General features: G+C 47.9%; 1 protein-coding gene across 7 annotated transcripts in view; it reads left to right on the top strand.

Annotated features, from left to right (window-relative positions):
• Positions 1-15,942, top strand: part of nedd4l (NEDD4 like E3 ubiquitin protein ligase) — a 199,465-nt gene that overhangs the window by 86,712 nt on the left and 96,811 nt on the right. For all 7 annotated transcript variants that reach the window (XM_042335951.1, XM_042335944.1, XM_042335933.1 and 4 more), the window contains exons 4-5: positions 1,547-1,585; positions 3,389-3,442. In XM_042335951.1, coding sequence (XP_042191885.1) covers positions 1,547-1,585; positions 3,389-3,442 — 93 coding nt within the window. The remainder of the gene's footprint in view (positions 1-1,546; positions 1,586-3,388; positions 3,443-15,942) is intronic.

Here is a 15,942-nt window from a genome sequence, read left to right as displayed (position 1 = left end):
AAGCGCTTCATAGATTTACATCAAGGACTGGTTGGGGAATGCAGCAACCGATTTGCGTACAGTGATGTCTGAAGAACAGCCATAATTTGTAGTAATTTACAGCTCAGATATGAGCACATCCGGCTCATCGAGTCTCAGAGCAAGTTGTCCGTCAAGCATCTTATCTTTCAGATACCTGTCAGCCTCCCACTTTTCAAGTGCCCTCTGCATTTTGTAAGTCCTACACTCGGAGGATTAATAAAATAATGATAATCTTTCCATTTTGTATATTGCCATATCATGTCATCAAGATGTCTCAAATTGCTTCACAGGATTTTTTTTCTTGACTCACCCGGACACACACGGAACCCATCACCGTGCTTCAGACTGAGAATTCTGCGCATCCCACTACACATAGAAATTCCAGAGATAGATTGTTGGAATGGGATGTGCTCTCTCTCCCTGGAGAGAGGCATCCAGTTTACCTAATTCCAGAAAATATTAGGCACAGGTTGGCAAGAGCCAAGGCTTGGGGAACCAGCTAAAACGTGCCTTTAATAGCACTGTTTGACAAGATTTCCATCTGCTTGCCCAGCTAGGACTACACCACCGGTTAAGGCTTTGGCTTGCAGGGTTAAGAGAAGCTGAATGGGAGGAATCTCTGCCCGCAGTGATGATATATACTCATAGGTCTCCTCAGCTCCACCATCCACAAAATCCACCTAATACAAAAGTCCGCGGCCGACATACGCAACCGTATATCACACCAGTTCCATACGCCCATCACACCAGTTCTAGTCAGGCTTCAATGGCTCCCTATCACCAAATGGATTGATTTTAAGATCCCTTTATGCCCTGGCACCTCCCTACCTCTCCGACATGCATACTCCCCAACCCACTACCCGCTGCCTCCACTCGACTAGTTCTGGACTCTTGCATGTGCCTTATCTCTGGAACACTCTTCCTCTATCCTTCCGCTTTTCCCCCTTCTTCCCCATCTTCAGGTCATGGTTGATGTTCTTCCTATTCGAGCATGCCTACGGTCACCTCCACCGCTCCCTAACTTGCTGTTGTTCTCTACCACTGTCAAGCTGGGAAGCTACCCTGCATGAGTGGCGCTATATAAATGCAATTTGTTGTTCCTTCGCATCCTGTGAAGCACTTTGAGATGTCTTCCCGACATGAAACATTAAATATAAAGATTATTTATATTAATTCTACGATGCAGGAAGATGCTGGGCTATATGGATCGTAGTGATTTAATTTCAAGGGACGCCGAGTGCTTAAAATAAAGAAGTAAATGGGGAAAGAGAACTAATAAAATGGCTAAGCTTAGGTCTCGCCTTGTGTTTGCATATACAGCAGCCAGATCATAACGGTACCAAGTTTGTGAAGAGATGCCTGAAGTCTTCATGTTAAACAACAACAACGACTTGCGTTTATATAGCACCCCTCGGGCAGACAAATGTTTCAGAGGCGGAGCCTGATGCCGAGCTAGGGGGATGGGAAGAGGTGACCATTGGCGATTGTGTGGTTTTTAACTGACGGAAATAATTTTGTTTTTCAGACACTGAATCCAAAATGGAATGAAGAATTTTATTTCCGGGTAAGTAAAGAGTTTACACACACACACACAAACTATAAATAAACTGAATAGTCCAGTATTTAATTCGCTGTAAAGTGAAAATCTTGGTTAGTTTGTACAAGACCTTGGTGAGACCACACTTGGAGTACTGTGTCAATTCTGGGCTCCACACCACTAAGAAGGATATGGCAGTGATGGAAATACTCTACAGAGTAGATTTACTAGGATGATACCAGGCCTGGCAGGTTATGGCTATCAGGATAGACTGGATAAGCTAGATTTTTTTTCACTAGAGAAGAGACATTTAAGAGACGACCTAATAGAGGAGTTTAAAAAATTATAATTGGGTTTGATAAGGTTAATCAATAGGTTGGGGACTTGTAACCAGGAGACACAGGTATGAGATCATGACTAGGGGATCTAAAAGCGAATTTAGGAGAGTTTATTTCATGCAGAGGATGGTGAGACTCTGGAACTCACTACCTGAAGCAGTGGTTGAATCAGATAGTGTAGATGTATTTAAGAGGAAGCTAGACTTTCACATGAGGGAGCGGGGAATTGAAGGGTAAGGGAGGGAGTAAGGAATGGGTAGAGACTCGTGTGGAGTATAAACACCAGCATGGACAGGTTGGGCTGAGTGACCTGTTTCCGTGCTTTGCATATCTTTGAAGTTTTCCTTGAGTGAAAAGGCCCCTTGTTATAATGATCAGCTAATCTGCTCTCATTATAAACTTGTGATGTAGTAAAGCAAACAGTGTGTGTGAGTGCATGCGTGCGTGAGTGCTCTGCCACGATCAAACAATACCCATCTCTTCTCCCTTAATAGAAATCGTTCAACAACCCTGACTTATTGGAGATCTTTTAATCCATTTCTATTGATCCATGAATAAGAAGGGTCTGACTTGCTTGCCATTTGACATCTCTTTTCGAAACACCAGAGCCCCTGACCCCCCTGAGATGCCATACATTTCTCTTATCATTTTCCCTCCTGTTACCCACCCCCACCCCCCCTCCAATAGTGCATTAGTGCAGATTAGAAACAAACTATTTAGCCCAACTATTCCACACCAGGGTAGATACTCCAATGGAGCCCACAACCTCCTATTTCCCTTACCTACAATGATTGCCCTACGTATCTGAAGATGGCCGTTCACATAATGTGAATATCTGGATGTGTGAATTTGTTTATAGTGTAGAAGCTGCTGCTCGCACAGCAAACACACTCTTAGATAACAAACGGTGTTAGCTGGTGTCAAGGAATGTCCGAGAAATCCAGACCACTTGCTAACTGCACTGGCAGAAACCATTACACCCTGGAAAGTGATCCACCAATCGATCAACAACTGGGTTCCTACTTACTGCTAGGTAAACAGAGGTGTGCGGAGTAAGGAAACTTGCCTAAGATTTAGCCAGGGTGTAATGGCTTCTGCCAGTGTGGTTATAAGTGGTTTGGTTTTCTGGGACATTCCTTGACACCAGGTTAACACTGTTTGTTATCCAAGATTTTTTCCCCACCTGGGAATCAAACCCAAATCCTCTCGCTTGTGAGGCGAGCACGCTAACCACTACACTATGGCATTCCTTAACCTATACCCTTTTTCCCTTCTCCCTCATGTACAGATTCTTTGACAATATCTGTCCTTTGGGAGAAATAATTTTTAAGCATTAGAACTTGATTTTCCTTTGTATCGGGCTCGGCATGCTTGTGCTGCTCTTCGTATGAAGACAGTCTTTTCTGAAGGTCGATTCTGATATTTTCGCTGTAGATGGACCAGCAGGTGATTAATTGAGAATGTGGCAGTAACATAATTACTCCCATTGCAGGTCAATCCCCAGAACCACAGATTGCAGTTCGAAGTGTTTGATGAAAACCGACTGGTGAGTGCTAATTGTGATAAGTTGCCTCCTTTTGCTGATTTCCTGAGTTGTGTACTCTTAGAGAGACTCACAATCTCTCCTGGTGTCGGCTGGTAAATCTGTTTCTAATTCAAATCCAAGATTCGCGTAGAATTATGAAAACACCTTAAGCTTTGCAGCGCTCTGAGACACTACCCTGTGTGAAGGGTGCTATATAATGGCAAGTTGTTGTCAATTCAATCTTAATTTGGAAGCCCAGTTGTCCCTCACATGGCTTCCGAATCGATAAGAGTAATGAAATTAAAATTATGAATTTTCCAATCTTAATTTTAAGACACAAAGTAGTTTTACAGGCGAAGACTGGGTGAAATTTTGGGTCTCGCTCAGATGCCCTGCTATGACTGTGAAATTGTACATTTTTCACCGCTGGGGGCAGGCTTTCTGCCACTCTGCCCCCACCCTCTGGAACTCCATCCCATAGTCCCTCCTCCTCTCCCCCTCCTTTGCCTCCTTCAAGGCCCATCTCAAGACCCTCCTCTTCGAGCGTGCTTTCGATCACCCTGCTTAACCCCTGCCCTCCACCCTCCGATCCTGACCCCCAGCTCAGGTCCAAATCTCTGACTATCCAGCGCCTTGGGAGTCCTCCTGACGTGAAAGGTGCTATACAAATGTAATTTTGTTGTTGTTGTTGTTTACATTGCTTGCCTCAGATTCCTCATTCCAAATGCCATCACACCCACGCCTTTGTCATACTCCTTGTTGGTCTCCCAAGTTCCACTATCCATAAAGTCCAGCTGATGAGAACTGTTACCTGTATCATCACCCAGGCCAAACTCTGCAAGTCCATCATTCCCACTGTCTCCTTGATCATCATCAAGATCCTCACCCTTGCATTCAAATCCCTTTTATGCACTTGTACTGTACCCCACTCTCCTGCTGCCTCTCCCTCAGACCTGATGTCTGTCTTTCCCCCCAATCCACTATTGGCGACACCAGGTGAGGTGGAGAAATTAAGGTTGGGACTAATCTCTGGAACTCACTACCTTAATCTCTCCTCCACATCATTAAAGTGCACCTGAAAACCTACATCTTTGACCGTACTTCCCCCTCCCCCCTTTTCCCTTGCTCGGCATCCAACCGCTGTCACACTGTATGGTGCCTCAAGACATTATCCTTGGTGAAAGCTGTAATGTAAATGTAAGTAGTAGTTGTTACTGTCAACAATCTCGGTAATACTTGGTCTCTTGATCTCCTCTGCTTCAAAGTCGAGTGGTATGTAATTGTGTGTATTTTTTCCTGTTGATGAATACATTTGCTCAACTCCTCCCCACCCTCCACTTTTTTTTAACATCTTTTAACATCTGCCGGGTTCCCAGTCGGTATTGTTAAACACTTTGGGATGACCTCCTGATGTGAAAGGTGCTGTGTAAATATAGAATTGTATTTTGAGAGGTGGGGCCCTGATATCAGTGTTTTTTGGGGCAGATGGGTGTCTGACACATGTGGAAACCCAACACTGTGTTTAAGAGTATCCAAACCAGAATTTCTTGCATCCCACCTACACATGGAAATTCCAGAGATGATAATAATTCTTGCATATGATTCAGCACCTCATCACATTGTTGAGATATCTCAAAGTATTTCGCAGAATACATCCTGAATATATAGTGAATTGATTCTACATTTTGTGGGTGAAAGCGAGAGATGATATGTGGAAGTGGAAATAGAGTTATATGATTGTGGCATTGAGACCAGCTCCAGTGGAGGCTCAAGAGACTATACAGTGTCAGTGGCAAATGGGTAACGTACATTATTAATGATGATTAAACTATGCTGCTGCTGAAGCCGATTGTGGAAAGCTGGTTTGAACACCCTGGGGGGTATTTTGCCTTGTCATAATCTATTGCCCTGAGGTTCTCTTTGCAGTCCCATGAGCAAGAAATGTTCTTGGAAAGCAAAAATGTTGTAATTTCTAGGGTTGAAGAGCACTGCTTAACCATACAATGGTACGTACGGTTTCGTTACTTGTTTTTCAGGTAAATTTGTCTCTCAGGTAAAATTTCCTCAGTGATGGGGTTAGTGGGTGGGATCCAGAAAAAAGGGCCATTTAGAAGTGAAACCAGGAACCATTTTTTTCGTGCAGAGTGGTGGAAACTCTTTCCCCAAAAGGCTGTGGATGCTGGATCCATTAAAATTCTCAAGATTGAGGTGGATAGATTTTTGTTAGGTCAGGGTATCGAGGGATAGGCGGCTAATTGCAGTTGAGGTACAGATTAGCCATCATCGAATAGAATGGCAGAACAGGCTCGAGGGGCCTACTCCTTTTCCTCTGTTCCTAAACCCATTTCTGGTTATTTTGTTAGCTGTTAAGGTGGCTTGAAATGTTGAAGAGAAAATTCTACACATAAACATTGTGGTTTTGTATTGAAATCTGTTCCAACCCAGTGCAAAGTTTGTGTCCTTAGTCCTCATTAGGTGTAGTGGTTCTCCTTTAGACCTTGACTTTTAAGTCAAAGTCTGCACTTCATGATGATAATAATAATATAAAAAATTTTGCATTCGATATAGCACCTCATCACCTCGTTGAGAAGTCTCGCCAAAGTGCTTCATATGATTTTACTTTTTAATATGTAGTGACTGTGTATCTGTAGCGAGTGCTTATTGTGGTAATTGGCAACAGCAGTAGTTACTGTGGCTATCACCCTGGTGTCTGGTATCGCTGGGTGTCTGTACATACGGAAACCCATCACCATGGTTGAGTGTAATAATAATCCTTGCATTTGATATAGAGCTTTATTACGTTGTCGAGACGTCTCAAAGCACTTCACAGAACATACTGTAAGGCAAATTGTAAAGTGTATTTTGTGGGCGAAACACGGCAGCCAATTGCGCACGGCAGTGTCCCAACCAAACTCATGCTCACTTCACGGCTGTTCATGGGACCTGGCTGTTACCAAAATGGCTGTCCATTTGTCTATACATTTAATGGTTACACTCAACAGCTGTTTCTTTGAAGTGCTTTGAGGCAATTCAATGTAGCTGCCATTGGGTTGGGTGTTGTTATAGTTCAATACATAAGCAAATCGATATAACTACCCAATGTCTCAGTCTCAGTAAACCAGCTGAGTTTGTTTACAATTCACTGTCTCATCAGTGAATTTTGCTTTGGACGCTATGTTGGGGCCTGTGTTTATCTCCTCATCTATTTTTAAATCTCACTTAAGACCTATCTCTTGAACGGCGCCTATGGCCACTTCCCCCACCCTCTTCTCCATAGCTCAGCATCCAACCCCACCACTGTGTAATGCTCTCATGAGAAACCATCCTGCATGAAGGGTGCTATATAAATACTTCTTGTTGTTGATCTTGTGACTCACACACCTTGTGACACTACTCTCGAGTCCCAGCTTATCCACATCACTTCATTACTTTGTCTTGTGATACTCTGTCTTCCCCAGCAGCCACAACAACAGCTCGTGTTTACATAGCCTGTAGGGTAATTTTTCTGAGTGTTTTACAAAAATAATAAGAATAATAATCCTTGCATTTGATATAGCATCTCATCACGTGGTTGAGACGGCTCAAAGCGCTTCACAGAGTGTATTGTAAAGTGAATTGACTGTATTTTGTGGGCGAGGTACGGCAGCCAATTGCGCACAGCAGTGTCCCACAAATAGTCGAAGATTGAGTGAGATTGAGATTATTATCCCCAGAAAGTGATCCACCAATTGACTAACAACTGGGTTCCTACTTACTAACTAGGTAAACAGAGGTGTGTGGAGTTAAGAAACGTGCCTAAGGTTTTGCCCCGTCCTGGAATCGAACCTGGGCCCTCATGCTTGCAAGGCGAGTGTGTTATGCTACGCTATGGGATTCCACGAGTTGGGCTCAGGACAACAACAATACAAAAAAAATGACGTTTGTAAAGCGCCTTTCACATCGGGAGGATGTCCCAAGACGCTGAACAGTCAGGGATCAGGACCCGAGTGTGGGGGGGGGGTGGGTGGCGCAGAGTTGGGATGAGGGAGGGCAGAGGGGTAGGAAGACGGCTGAAGGCACCTTCGAAAAGGAGGGTCTTCAGTCGTGCCTTGAAGGAGGCAAAAGAGGGAGCAAGGCAAAAGGGTTGTGGGATGGAGTTCCAAAGAATGGGGACGGAGAGGCTGAAAGCCTGGTCGTTGATGATAGGGTGGGTCGGGCAGGAAACATGGGCGGAGCGGAGGGAGTGGACAGTTTGATAGGGGGTCAGCAGGTCAGAGATGTAGGAGGGGGCAAGGCCGTGGAGGGTCTTGAAAGTGAGGATGAGGATTTTGAATTCTATCCTCTGAGGGATGGGGAGCCAGTGGAGAGGAGCGAAGGTAGGGTTGATGGGGTCACGGAGCCTGGTGTGGGCAAGTGACCAGGGCAAGGGAGAGAAGAAGGGGGAGGTTGGCCGTAGACTCAGCTAAAGAGGTAGATTTCGAGGCCGTACTTTAAAAAAAAAAGGAGCCCGGGTGTGTTGAGAAGGAGGGAGAGTGACAGAGAGGGGCTTTGGAGGAGCAAATGGTAGAGGATCTGAAGGCTTGACTTGTATCAGAGTATGGACCAAAGCCACTAATGTGACCTTCTGTGGGGTTTTGAGTTGCTTCTGCAGCTGCTGTGAGTTGCCAGGTGGTACGTGGGTGGGACACACGGAAGGATTGTGCGAGTGAGTGTGTTTTTTTTTACTTATTTTTTTTGAACGTTGAAGTTTAAAAAAAACTTAAGGAGATGTTTGTGCCAAGAGCTCACAGTTGTTGAGTCAGATGAGCAAAAAAGCTCCGATTATTCTTCAATGGAATCAGGCAGTCGGCAAAAACAGGAGCCTCAACATCAACCAGGTCCCTCTCTCTCCGCATGTTTCTCAACGCAGGCCATTAGCAAGATGGATTTCTGTTGATTTGGCAGGAGGAGAGAGCTTTGCCACTGGCAAACCATCAGGGTTTATGTTAGCTTGTTTGGCCGCAGTTAATTTGCAAAAAAAACTTACTCAATTACAATGTGACCTGATGTCAGTCCTTTCGTCCAACTGTCTCATGGCCATGAGTTGCGCTTTGGTTGCTGCACTGTTGGCGGTGCGCATGAATGTTGTTTTGTTGGTGACTGTTCATTGGGTTGTGTCATTCTTAACCGAGTTGTTGTTGTTGTAGTTGCTTATGGTCGGTCACCTCTTCCCTCCTCCTGCCTCGGCGTCAGGTTCCAGCTCCGTTAAACGCTCCCAGGTGCTGCCCCATGTAAAGGGCGATATGTAAATGCAAATTATTGTTGTTGTTGGCATGTTTTGGGGGGAAGATTGCGAAAGGTTTTGCAGAGATAAATAGCAAAGTGGGACTGAGGTAACTAAACCTTTGGGAAATTAGACTCCTATTGTTGGGATCACCTTTCCAATGGATCTGAGGCAAACACTTAGAACTGAAATCAGATCAGCCCAGGTGAACCTCGCGATCTGCCTGGCCAGGTGTATTAATACGCCAGCAGGTATTCTCCAGGGCATCAAGCGGGTTGACATCACGGTCCTAGCTCTCGTCTGTGGAATTCTCTCCCTCAATCCCTTCGCCTTGCCCCCTCTCTCCCCATTTTCAGGTTATGCTTGAAGACCTTCCTCTTCCACCGTGTTTGTGGTCAGCTTCCCCCTCCCACTGGCTCTGCATCGGGCTCCGCCACTGCTAAGCGCTCTGAGACACCCTCCAGCATGAAGGGCGCGATGTAAATGCAAGTTGTTGTTGTCTGCAAATCACTCCAAGCATTAGCACCTTCTTATTTCTCTGATCTTCTCCGACCACACTCCTCTGCCCACTTCCTCCTATCAGCAAACTCGGATTTTCTGAGTGTCCCTTACACTCTCCGTGTTGCCATTCAGATCCGACCCCCTCCCAACCTCTGGAGCTTCCTCCCCCTTTTTTCATCCCCGAAATCCTCAAGTGCCACCTCAAAAACTTAACTTTTAGACTGTGGCCACCTCCCTACTCTGTCCAACCCTGTCACTGTAAAGCCCTCTGAGATGTTGCCCTACGTGAAATGTGTCAGATCAGTGTGTTCATCAGTGTGCTTGTTGGAGTTAGTAGTGTGGTAGGTGCTGAAGTTGCATTAAGAGTCAGTGGATTTTGGGGGTTCATGTGGTGCATGGTGTGTGTTTGCATGTGTGTGTGTTAGCAGGTAGTGTGTTTGAATTGAACCCCCAGCTCTGGGAAAATGCGTAGCGAAATGTGTGCGCTGTATTTCCTAATCTGTCTCTTTAATATCATTCCCTGAATTTGCTACTGCAGTTTTCATGACATTGTATTCACAATAATTTTGTGTCTTGGTCCCACACTGACCTATTGTTTTCCTCATGTTGTTGTATAATATTCCTTGCCTTTGATATAGCGCCTTGCCATGTCGTTGAGACATCGCAAAGGGCTTCACAGAATATACTGTAAAGTGAATTAACTGTCCATTTTGTGGGTGAAATATGGCAGCCAGTCGAACACAGCAGTGTCCCACAAACAGTCGTGGATTGAGTGACCAAATTATTATTATTTATTTATTTTTATTTGTTGAAGAGATTATTACCCCCAGAAAAGCGATCCGCCAATTGACTAACAACTGTGTTCCTACTTACTACTCGGTGTGGAGTAAGGAAACTTGACCAACATTTAGCTCCTGCCCGGGAATTGAACCTTGCGAGGCAAGTGCTCTTAACCACTGTGCTGCAGGACTCCACAATGCAAAGTGTCACGTAATGTTACATATAAATAGTAGTGCGTTGATGCAACTCGACAGCATGATAAGGCGCTATAGCAAATGCAAGGATTATTTTGATTATAATACTGTTGCAGGGTTTGTGGAGACATACATGCAGGATCTAGACAACTTGCCTTGCGGTTTTGTTGTAGTTATTTGTTGACAGAAAACAAGTCAATGCGTTTCTTAAGACAAAAATTGGTAACAGTGTCGGATGCTCTGGAATTTTTTTTGATTAAATTGTTGTGGTCGTTGGTTGACAAATGTTGGAAGGAAAAAAATTGTCATCTTTGCATTGATGCCGTGACTCATCACATCAGCAAGACCTCTCAAGCGTTTCACAGGACTTCAAATTTTGTAGACGAACGTGCCAGCCAATTCTTTTGCCCCCCGTTAACGTCCTATGCACAGCCAGGGGGCGAGTGACAGATTTTTAGCTGGAGGATTCTCGGCCAATAACATTTGGTAAAACTGGCTTCTCTCTTCAAATAGAACAAATATAAGTTGTTGTTGTTGTTTTTGACCCATTGGACTGTTCAATGTCCACCTGTACAGGCAGTCGGGGCTCGGTTTAACATCAGTCCCATGGATGAATCTCTGTCAAGTGTGTAGGATCATCAACAAAGACTCTTGAATTAAATGTCTGGATGTGTGGTTGAACCCGCAGCCCTTGGGGTCGGAGGCGAGAGTGCTTTACTGTGAAGTGCTTCGAGATGTCTTCCTGGCGTGAAAGGCAGTGTCCCAAGTGTGAGGATTGTTGTCGTTTATCCTTGCTCCGCGTTGCGCTGTTGCAGACTCACGGGCAGATTTATGGTGCTGGTAAGCTGCTCTGAGCTGCAAGTTGTCTCACTGGGGCCGGGGGCAGCTTGTGATGGAAAAGCAACAGCTGCCAAAGGTGCCTTCTCTTACAGGCTTTACTCTGGCTCTAGCTCTGGCTCGCTGTGTGCGCGCGTGTGTAGTATGTGTGTGTGCATGAGACTGTAGCCTATCATGTGTATAGTGTGTATGTGTAGTGTGCTCTTATCTGTGGAGTGCTTGTATGTGTGGTGTGTTTGTATGTCTATGGTCAGTGTGCGTGTATCTGTGGTCAGTGTGCGTGTGTCTGTGGTGTGTGGGTGTGTCTGTGGGGTGTGGGTGTGTCTGATGTGTGCGCGTGTGTCTGTGGTGTATGCGCGCGAAGTGCCTGTGAGTGTGTGTGGTGCGCGCGTGTGCGTGTGAGCGCGGGTGCAGAGTGCTGCGCGCTGTGGCGCGGCGCGGTGCGCGCGGGGGGGGGGGGGCCAGCACGTACGCGCGCGTTTGTATTTTATTCACGTATGACATATATTAACGAGAGGGGGGGGGAAAAAAAAGTTTCTGGCCTGGCGGCTGACGGGGAGCAGTCTGGAGCATGTGACTCCCCCAACCCCCTACCCCACGTCTCTCTGTGTGGCAGCACTGATCGCCCCTGTCCAATCACGCCTGGAATGCTGCCTGTCACGCCGGCTATTTCTGCTATCTGTCGCTATCAAGCTGCAGTGTGCTAACAGTTTGGCAGATGGGACAGTTTTTTTTTCGCTGGAGCCTACATCTTTGATTTTTTTTTTTTTTACGCACACTCCTGGCAGCGAGTTTTCCTCTTTCTTTCTTTCTCTCGCTCTCTCTCTCTCTCTCTCTTTCCCCCCACTCCCTCCCTTTCTCTCTCTCTCTCGTCAGCCCCCTTCACCCCCTTCACCACCACTCACTCTCTTTCTCTCTTTCTCCACCTCCTCTCTCTCTCTTTCCACACCCCCCACTCTCTCTTTCCCCCTCTCTCTCTCTCTCTCGCTCTTCCTCTCCGACCCCCCTCTCTCTCTCTCGCTCTCTCTTTCTCTCTCCCTCTTTCTGTCTCTCTTTCTCCCTCCTTCCCGCCCTCTTCCCCCTCCTTTCTCTCTTCTCCCCCTCTCTCTTCCCCCCTCTCTCTCTCTCTCCCCACCAGTCCCTCCCTCTCTTGAAAACCCAAGGCTTCCCTTTCTTCAGTTCACTCTTCCCCCCCCGCGCCTGTTAAGCGATGGCTCACCGACTGCGTCTCTACTTTGGTTCCCGCCGGAGCAACACGGACCCTGGATCCAGAGCATCGGACGAGGAGGAGGGGGAGAACGACGTGCACATGACCCTCCGCACCCGGCCGCAGAGCCCAACCCCCCGGGGCCAGTCCCCCGGCCCCCCGGAACAATCCTCCGCCAGCCGCAGCTCCTCCGTGTTCATCCCTCAGCTGCTGACGGTGGACCCTAGACCCACTCGGAGTACCTCGGTGCACATTTCACTCCAGCGCACACCCACCGACGATGGTGAAGACCACATGGAGACGGACGCGAGTCCTGAGGACCCCCCCTCCTATGGAGAGTCCACCGAGCCTCCCTGGCGCCTGCTCGCCAGCCCCCTGATGAACGGGGCCCCTCGCCGGCTCCCAGGCAGCGCTCTTCGTGCCCCGTCACTCGGCCGCCGCCTGTCGCTACAGCAGGAGCCGGGGCCCGGCGGGGGGGCCGGGGGGCCGCCCTGCCTAGTGCTGCAGTTTCAGCAGCAGCGAGGAGCCCGAGGAACGGCCCCTGACTCCCCCCGCCTCCGGCTGTCTCGCAGCACCTCAACCTCGCCCCTCGCCCGGGACAGCGAGCGCAGCCCACCTACCCGGCCCCCCCCCATCACCACCACCACCACCACCACCGCAGGCTCCGCTCACTCCAACATGCCACGGAGCTGCTCGCTCGAAGCCCTCCCCCAGGCCAGGGCCTGTAAGCTCAGGGTCCGGGGGAGCCAGAGCAGGGCGAGCCCTCGTCTCCGTATCCTCCTGAGCCGGGGGTGCCCAGCCAGTGTCATCGGCCTCCCCCGAGCAGCAACAGACTTGGTCATCGGAGAGGACTGCGAGGTATGTCAGCCCTTCAGGGCTGTGCCTGCGTCTGCCTTCGCTGGTTTTATTTCTGTACCTCGTGTGGTGTGTGGCATCTTGTTTGTTTGTTTGTTTGTTTATTTGTTTGTTTATTCGAGGCCGGCTCCCTGGTCTCCGGACTCGTCACCATTCAATCAGATTTCGGAGTTTCTATATGTTTGTGTGCTTTTTTTTGAGCAACACTATATCTCAGACAGCAACAAGTGGTGAGGTTTCACTTAACTTACCTCCTTTCCCCCATTCCACTTTCTCTCTTTCCCTCTTCCCTCACCCCCTCTTCTTTCTCTCCCTCGCCCCCTCCTCTCTCTCTCTCCCTCACCCCCTCCTCTCTCTCCCTTGCCCCCTCCTCTCTCTCACCCCCTCTTCTCTCTCCCTTGCCCACTCCTCTCTCTCTCCCTCGCCTCCTCCTCTATCTGTCTCTCTCTCTCTTTCTCTCCCTCGCACCCTCCTCCTTTCTCCTTCGCCCCTTCATCTCTCTCTCCCCCTCGACTTCTCTCTCTCTTTCTCCCTGCCCTCCCCCCCCCCCCTCCATCCCTTCAACTAAGTTCGAACAAAAATTTTTGTAGGATGTGAAGTGACCATTTGTTGCTATTGTTCACTACCTTAAGTACTTGTTGCACTAACACAGCGTTGCACGGGTTTTCGCTCAGTTGCAGTGATTTCCGGTTCTTTTCTATGGAACAGAAAGAGTCACAAACGGACGTTGAAATCTAATAGCCCCTTCGTAGATTCCCTACTGCCTTATAGTCCCTGGTTTGTTACTGTAAATCCAGTATCAGGGAGGAGAGAATGTGTACGGGTGTTTGTCCGGAGGGGGGCGCGGTGGGGAAAGAGAGAGAGGGGGAGGAGGGTGTGTGTGTGTGTGCCAGGGGGCGGGGGGTGGGCATGTGGGCCAAGAGAGCGAGGAAGGAGGGTGTATGTTGGTGAGGGAGTTGTCCGAGGTGGGGAGAGAGCGAGAGAGAGAGGGGGGGAGAGGAAGGTGTGTGTGGGAGGAGGCGAGGGAGAAGAGAGGGAGAGATGGGGGAGAAGGCTGTATGCTCGTGTGTGCTTGTGGGGAGAGCTCCAGGGAAGTGAGAGGGAGGGAGGTGTGTGGTGGGGGGGGGTGGGGTGAGGGGGGAGTGCGGAGAGGCGAGGGGGAAAGTGGGGCAGGAGTGTGTGTGTAGTGGTGGTGGGGGGGGTGGGGAGTCTGTGCCGTGAAAGTATATGAGAGGGGGGTGGGGGTTGAGGCAGTGCATTTAGATGAAGGAGGGGAACAGTTCTGTTGTGCGTGGGTTGGGCGAGCTGGTTGTGGGGGGGTTCTTGATTGACCAAAATAATTGGTGTGAATATGATTGTGTGTGTGTGGGGGGGGGTGGGGGAAGGAGGTGGATGATTACATCTGATTACACCTCGTCCATAACTTCAGGTGACTGAAGTTATGGACGAGATGTAATCTTAATACATAGAGAGTGCTGGTCGGAGAGCGAGCGAGAGAGAGACAGAGACCCGTGTCACCAGCTGTGAAAACAGGTCTTGAAATAGTATGTTCTCTCGATCATATGGTTGTATGGTGCAGAGAATCAGCAAAGGCAGCAGTGTTGCCTGCTGCGCATCTATCTCATCCCTCCCCTGATGTGTGCCTCTTTGTATCGGGCTTATCTTCCTGAGGGTTGATAACATGTGGTATAGAAATTCTACCTGGGTCGAGCGTAACTTTATTAACATACCATCTCAGAGGATCCAAAATTTGACAAATTGATGAATTCATTTGACGATGATGATAATAATAATCGGAATACTAATAATTATTATAATTCTTGCATTTGGTACCGAGTCTTTCACGATGGGAGGACATCCCAAAGCGCTTAACAGGGTATACTGTAAAGTGTGGTGACTCTATTTTATGGGTGAACGTGGCAATCAATTTGCACACAGCAGTGTCCACACAAAGAGTTGCAGAGTGAATGACCAATTTTTGGGGGGGGTTTGTTTGCCAGGACCTTGGAAGAAATTTCCTTCTCTTTTCGAATTGCACCTTGGGATCTTGAAAGTCTACATGAATAGGCACAGGCGGGAGCTGTTTAACGTCTCATAAAGTGCCTAATCATGTTGATGAAACATCTCAAAGTGCTTCACAGGATTTTATCTAGACCCAGGAAGAAGTTTACCCCATATACTTGTTGCAAAGAATTTTTTGAAAATTTTAAAATACCTTATAAATAATCCATCATTTGATTTAGCACCTTTCAAATTGGGAGGATGTCTCAAAGCTCTTTGCGAGTTTAGTGACGATGTATTTTATCGGTCATCTTATGTTTTTTACCTAATTTGATGTACAAGATAGATTGGAGACATTTCAACTATCTGATTAGGTGCTATATCAAATGCAAGTATTATTGTTATTACAACTACAACACAAAATTACATTTGCATAGTGCTGTTCATGTCGAGAGGACATCCCAAAACTCTGGAACTCCATCTCACAGTCCTATCGCCTGGCCCCCTCCCTTGTCCCCTTCAAGTCCCATCTCAAGACTTTGCTCAGCGATCGTGCCTTCGGTCACCCTCCTACCCCTACCCTCCCTGCCCTCCACCCCTCCTGAACCCAACCACCAGCTCGGATGCAGATCCCTGACTGTCCAGCACCTTGGGACGTCCCCCTGACATGAAAGGCTCTGTACAAACCTAATTCGTTGTTGTTGGACAGTCAGAGATATGGACCCGAGCAGTGGCGGGGGGTTAGGATCAGGGAGGATGGAGGGCAGGGAGGGTGGCCTAAGACGCGGTTGAAGTGGAGGGTCTTGAGACATACCTTGAAGGAGGCAAGGGAGGGAGCGAGGCGAGGGGAATGTGGAATAGAGGGTGGGGGCAGAGAGGCTACATGGAGCAGGCCGAAGCCTGC

The sequence above is a fragment of the Callorhinchus milii genome, unplaced genomic scaffold (assembly GCF_018977255.1).
Source record: "Callorhinchus milii isolate IMCB2004 unplaced genomic scaffold, IMCB_Cmil_1.0 Scaffold1, whole genome shotgun sequence".
NCBI lineage: Eukaryota > Metazoa > Chordata > Chondrichthyes > Chimaeriformes > Callorhinchidae > Callorhinchus > Callorhinchus milii.
This window is presented reverse-complemented; position numbering and strand designations above follow the sequence as displayed.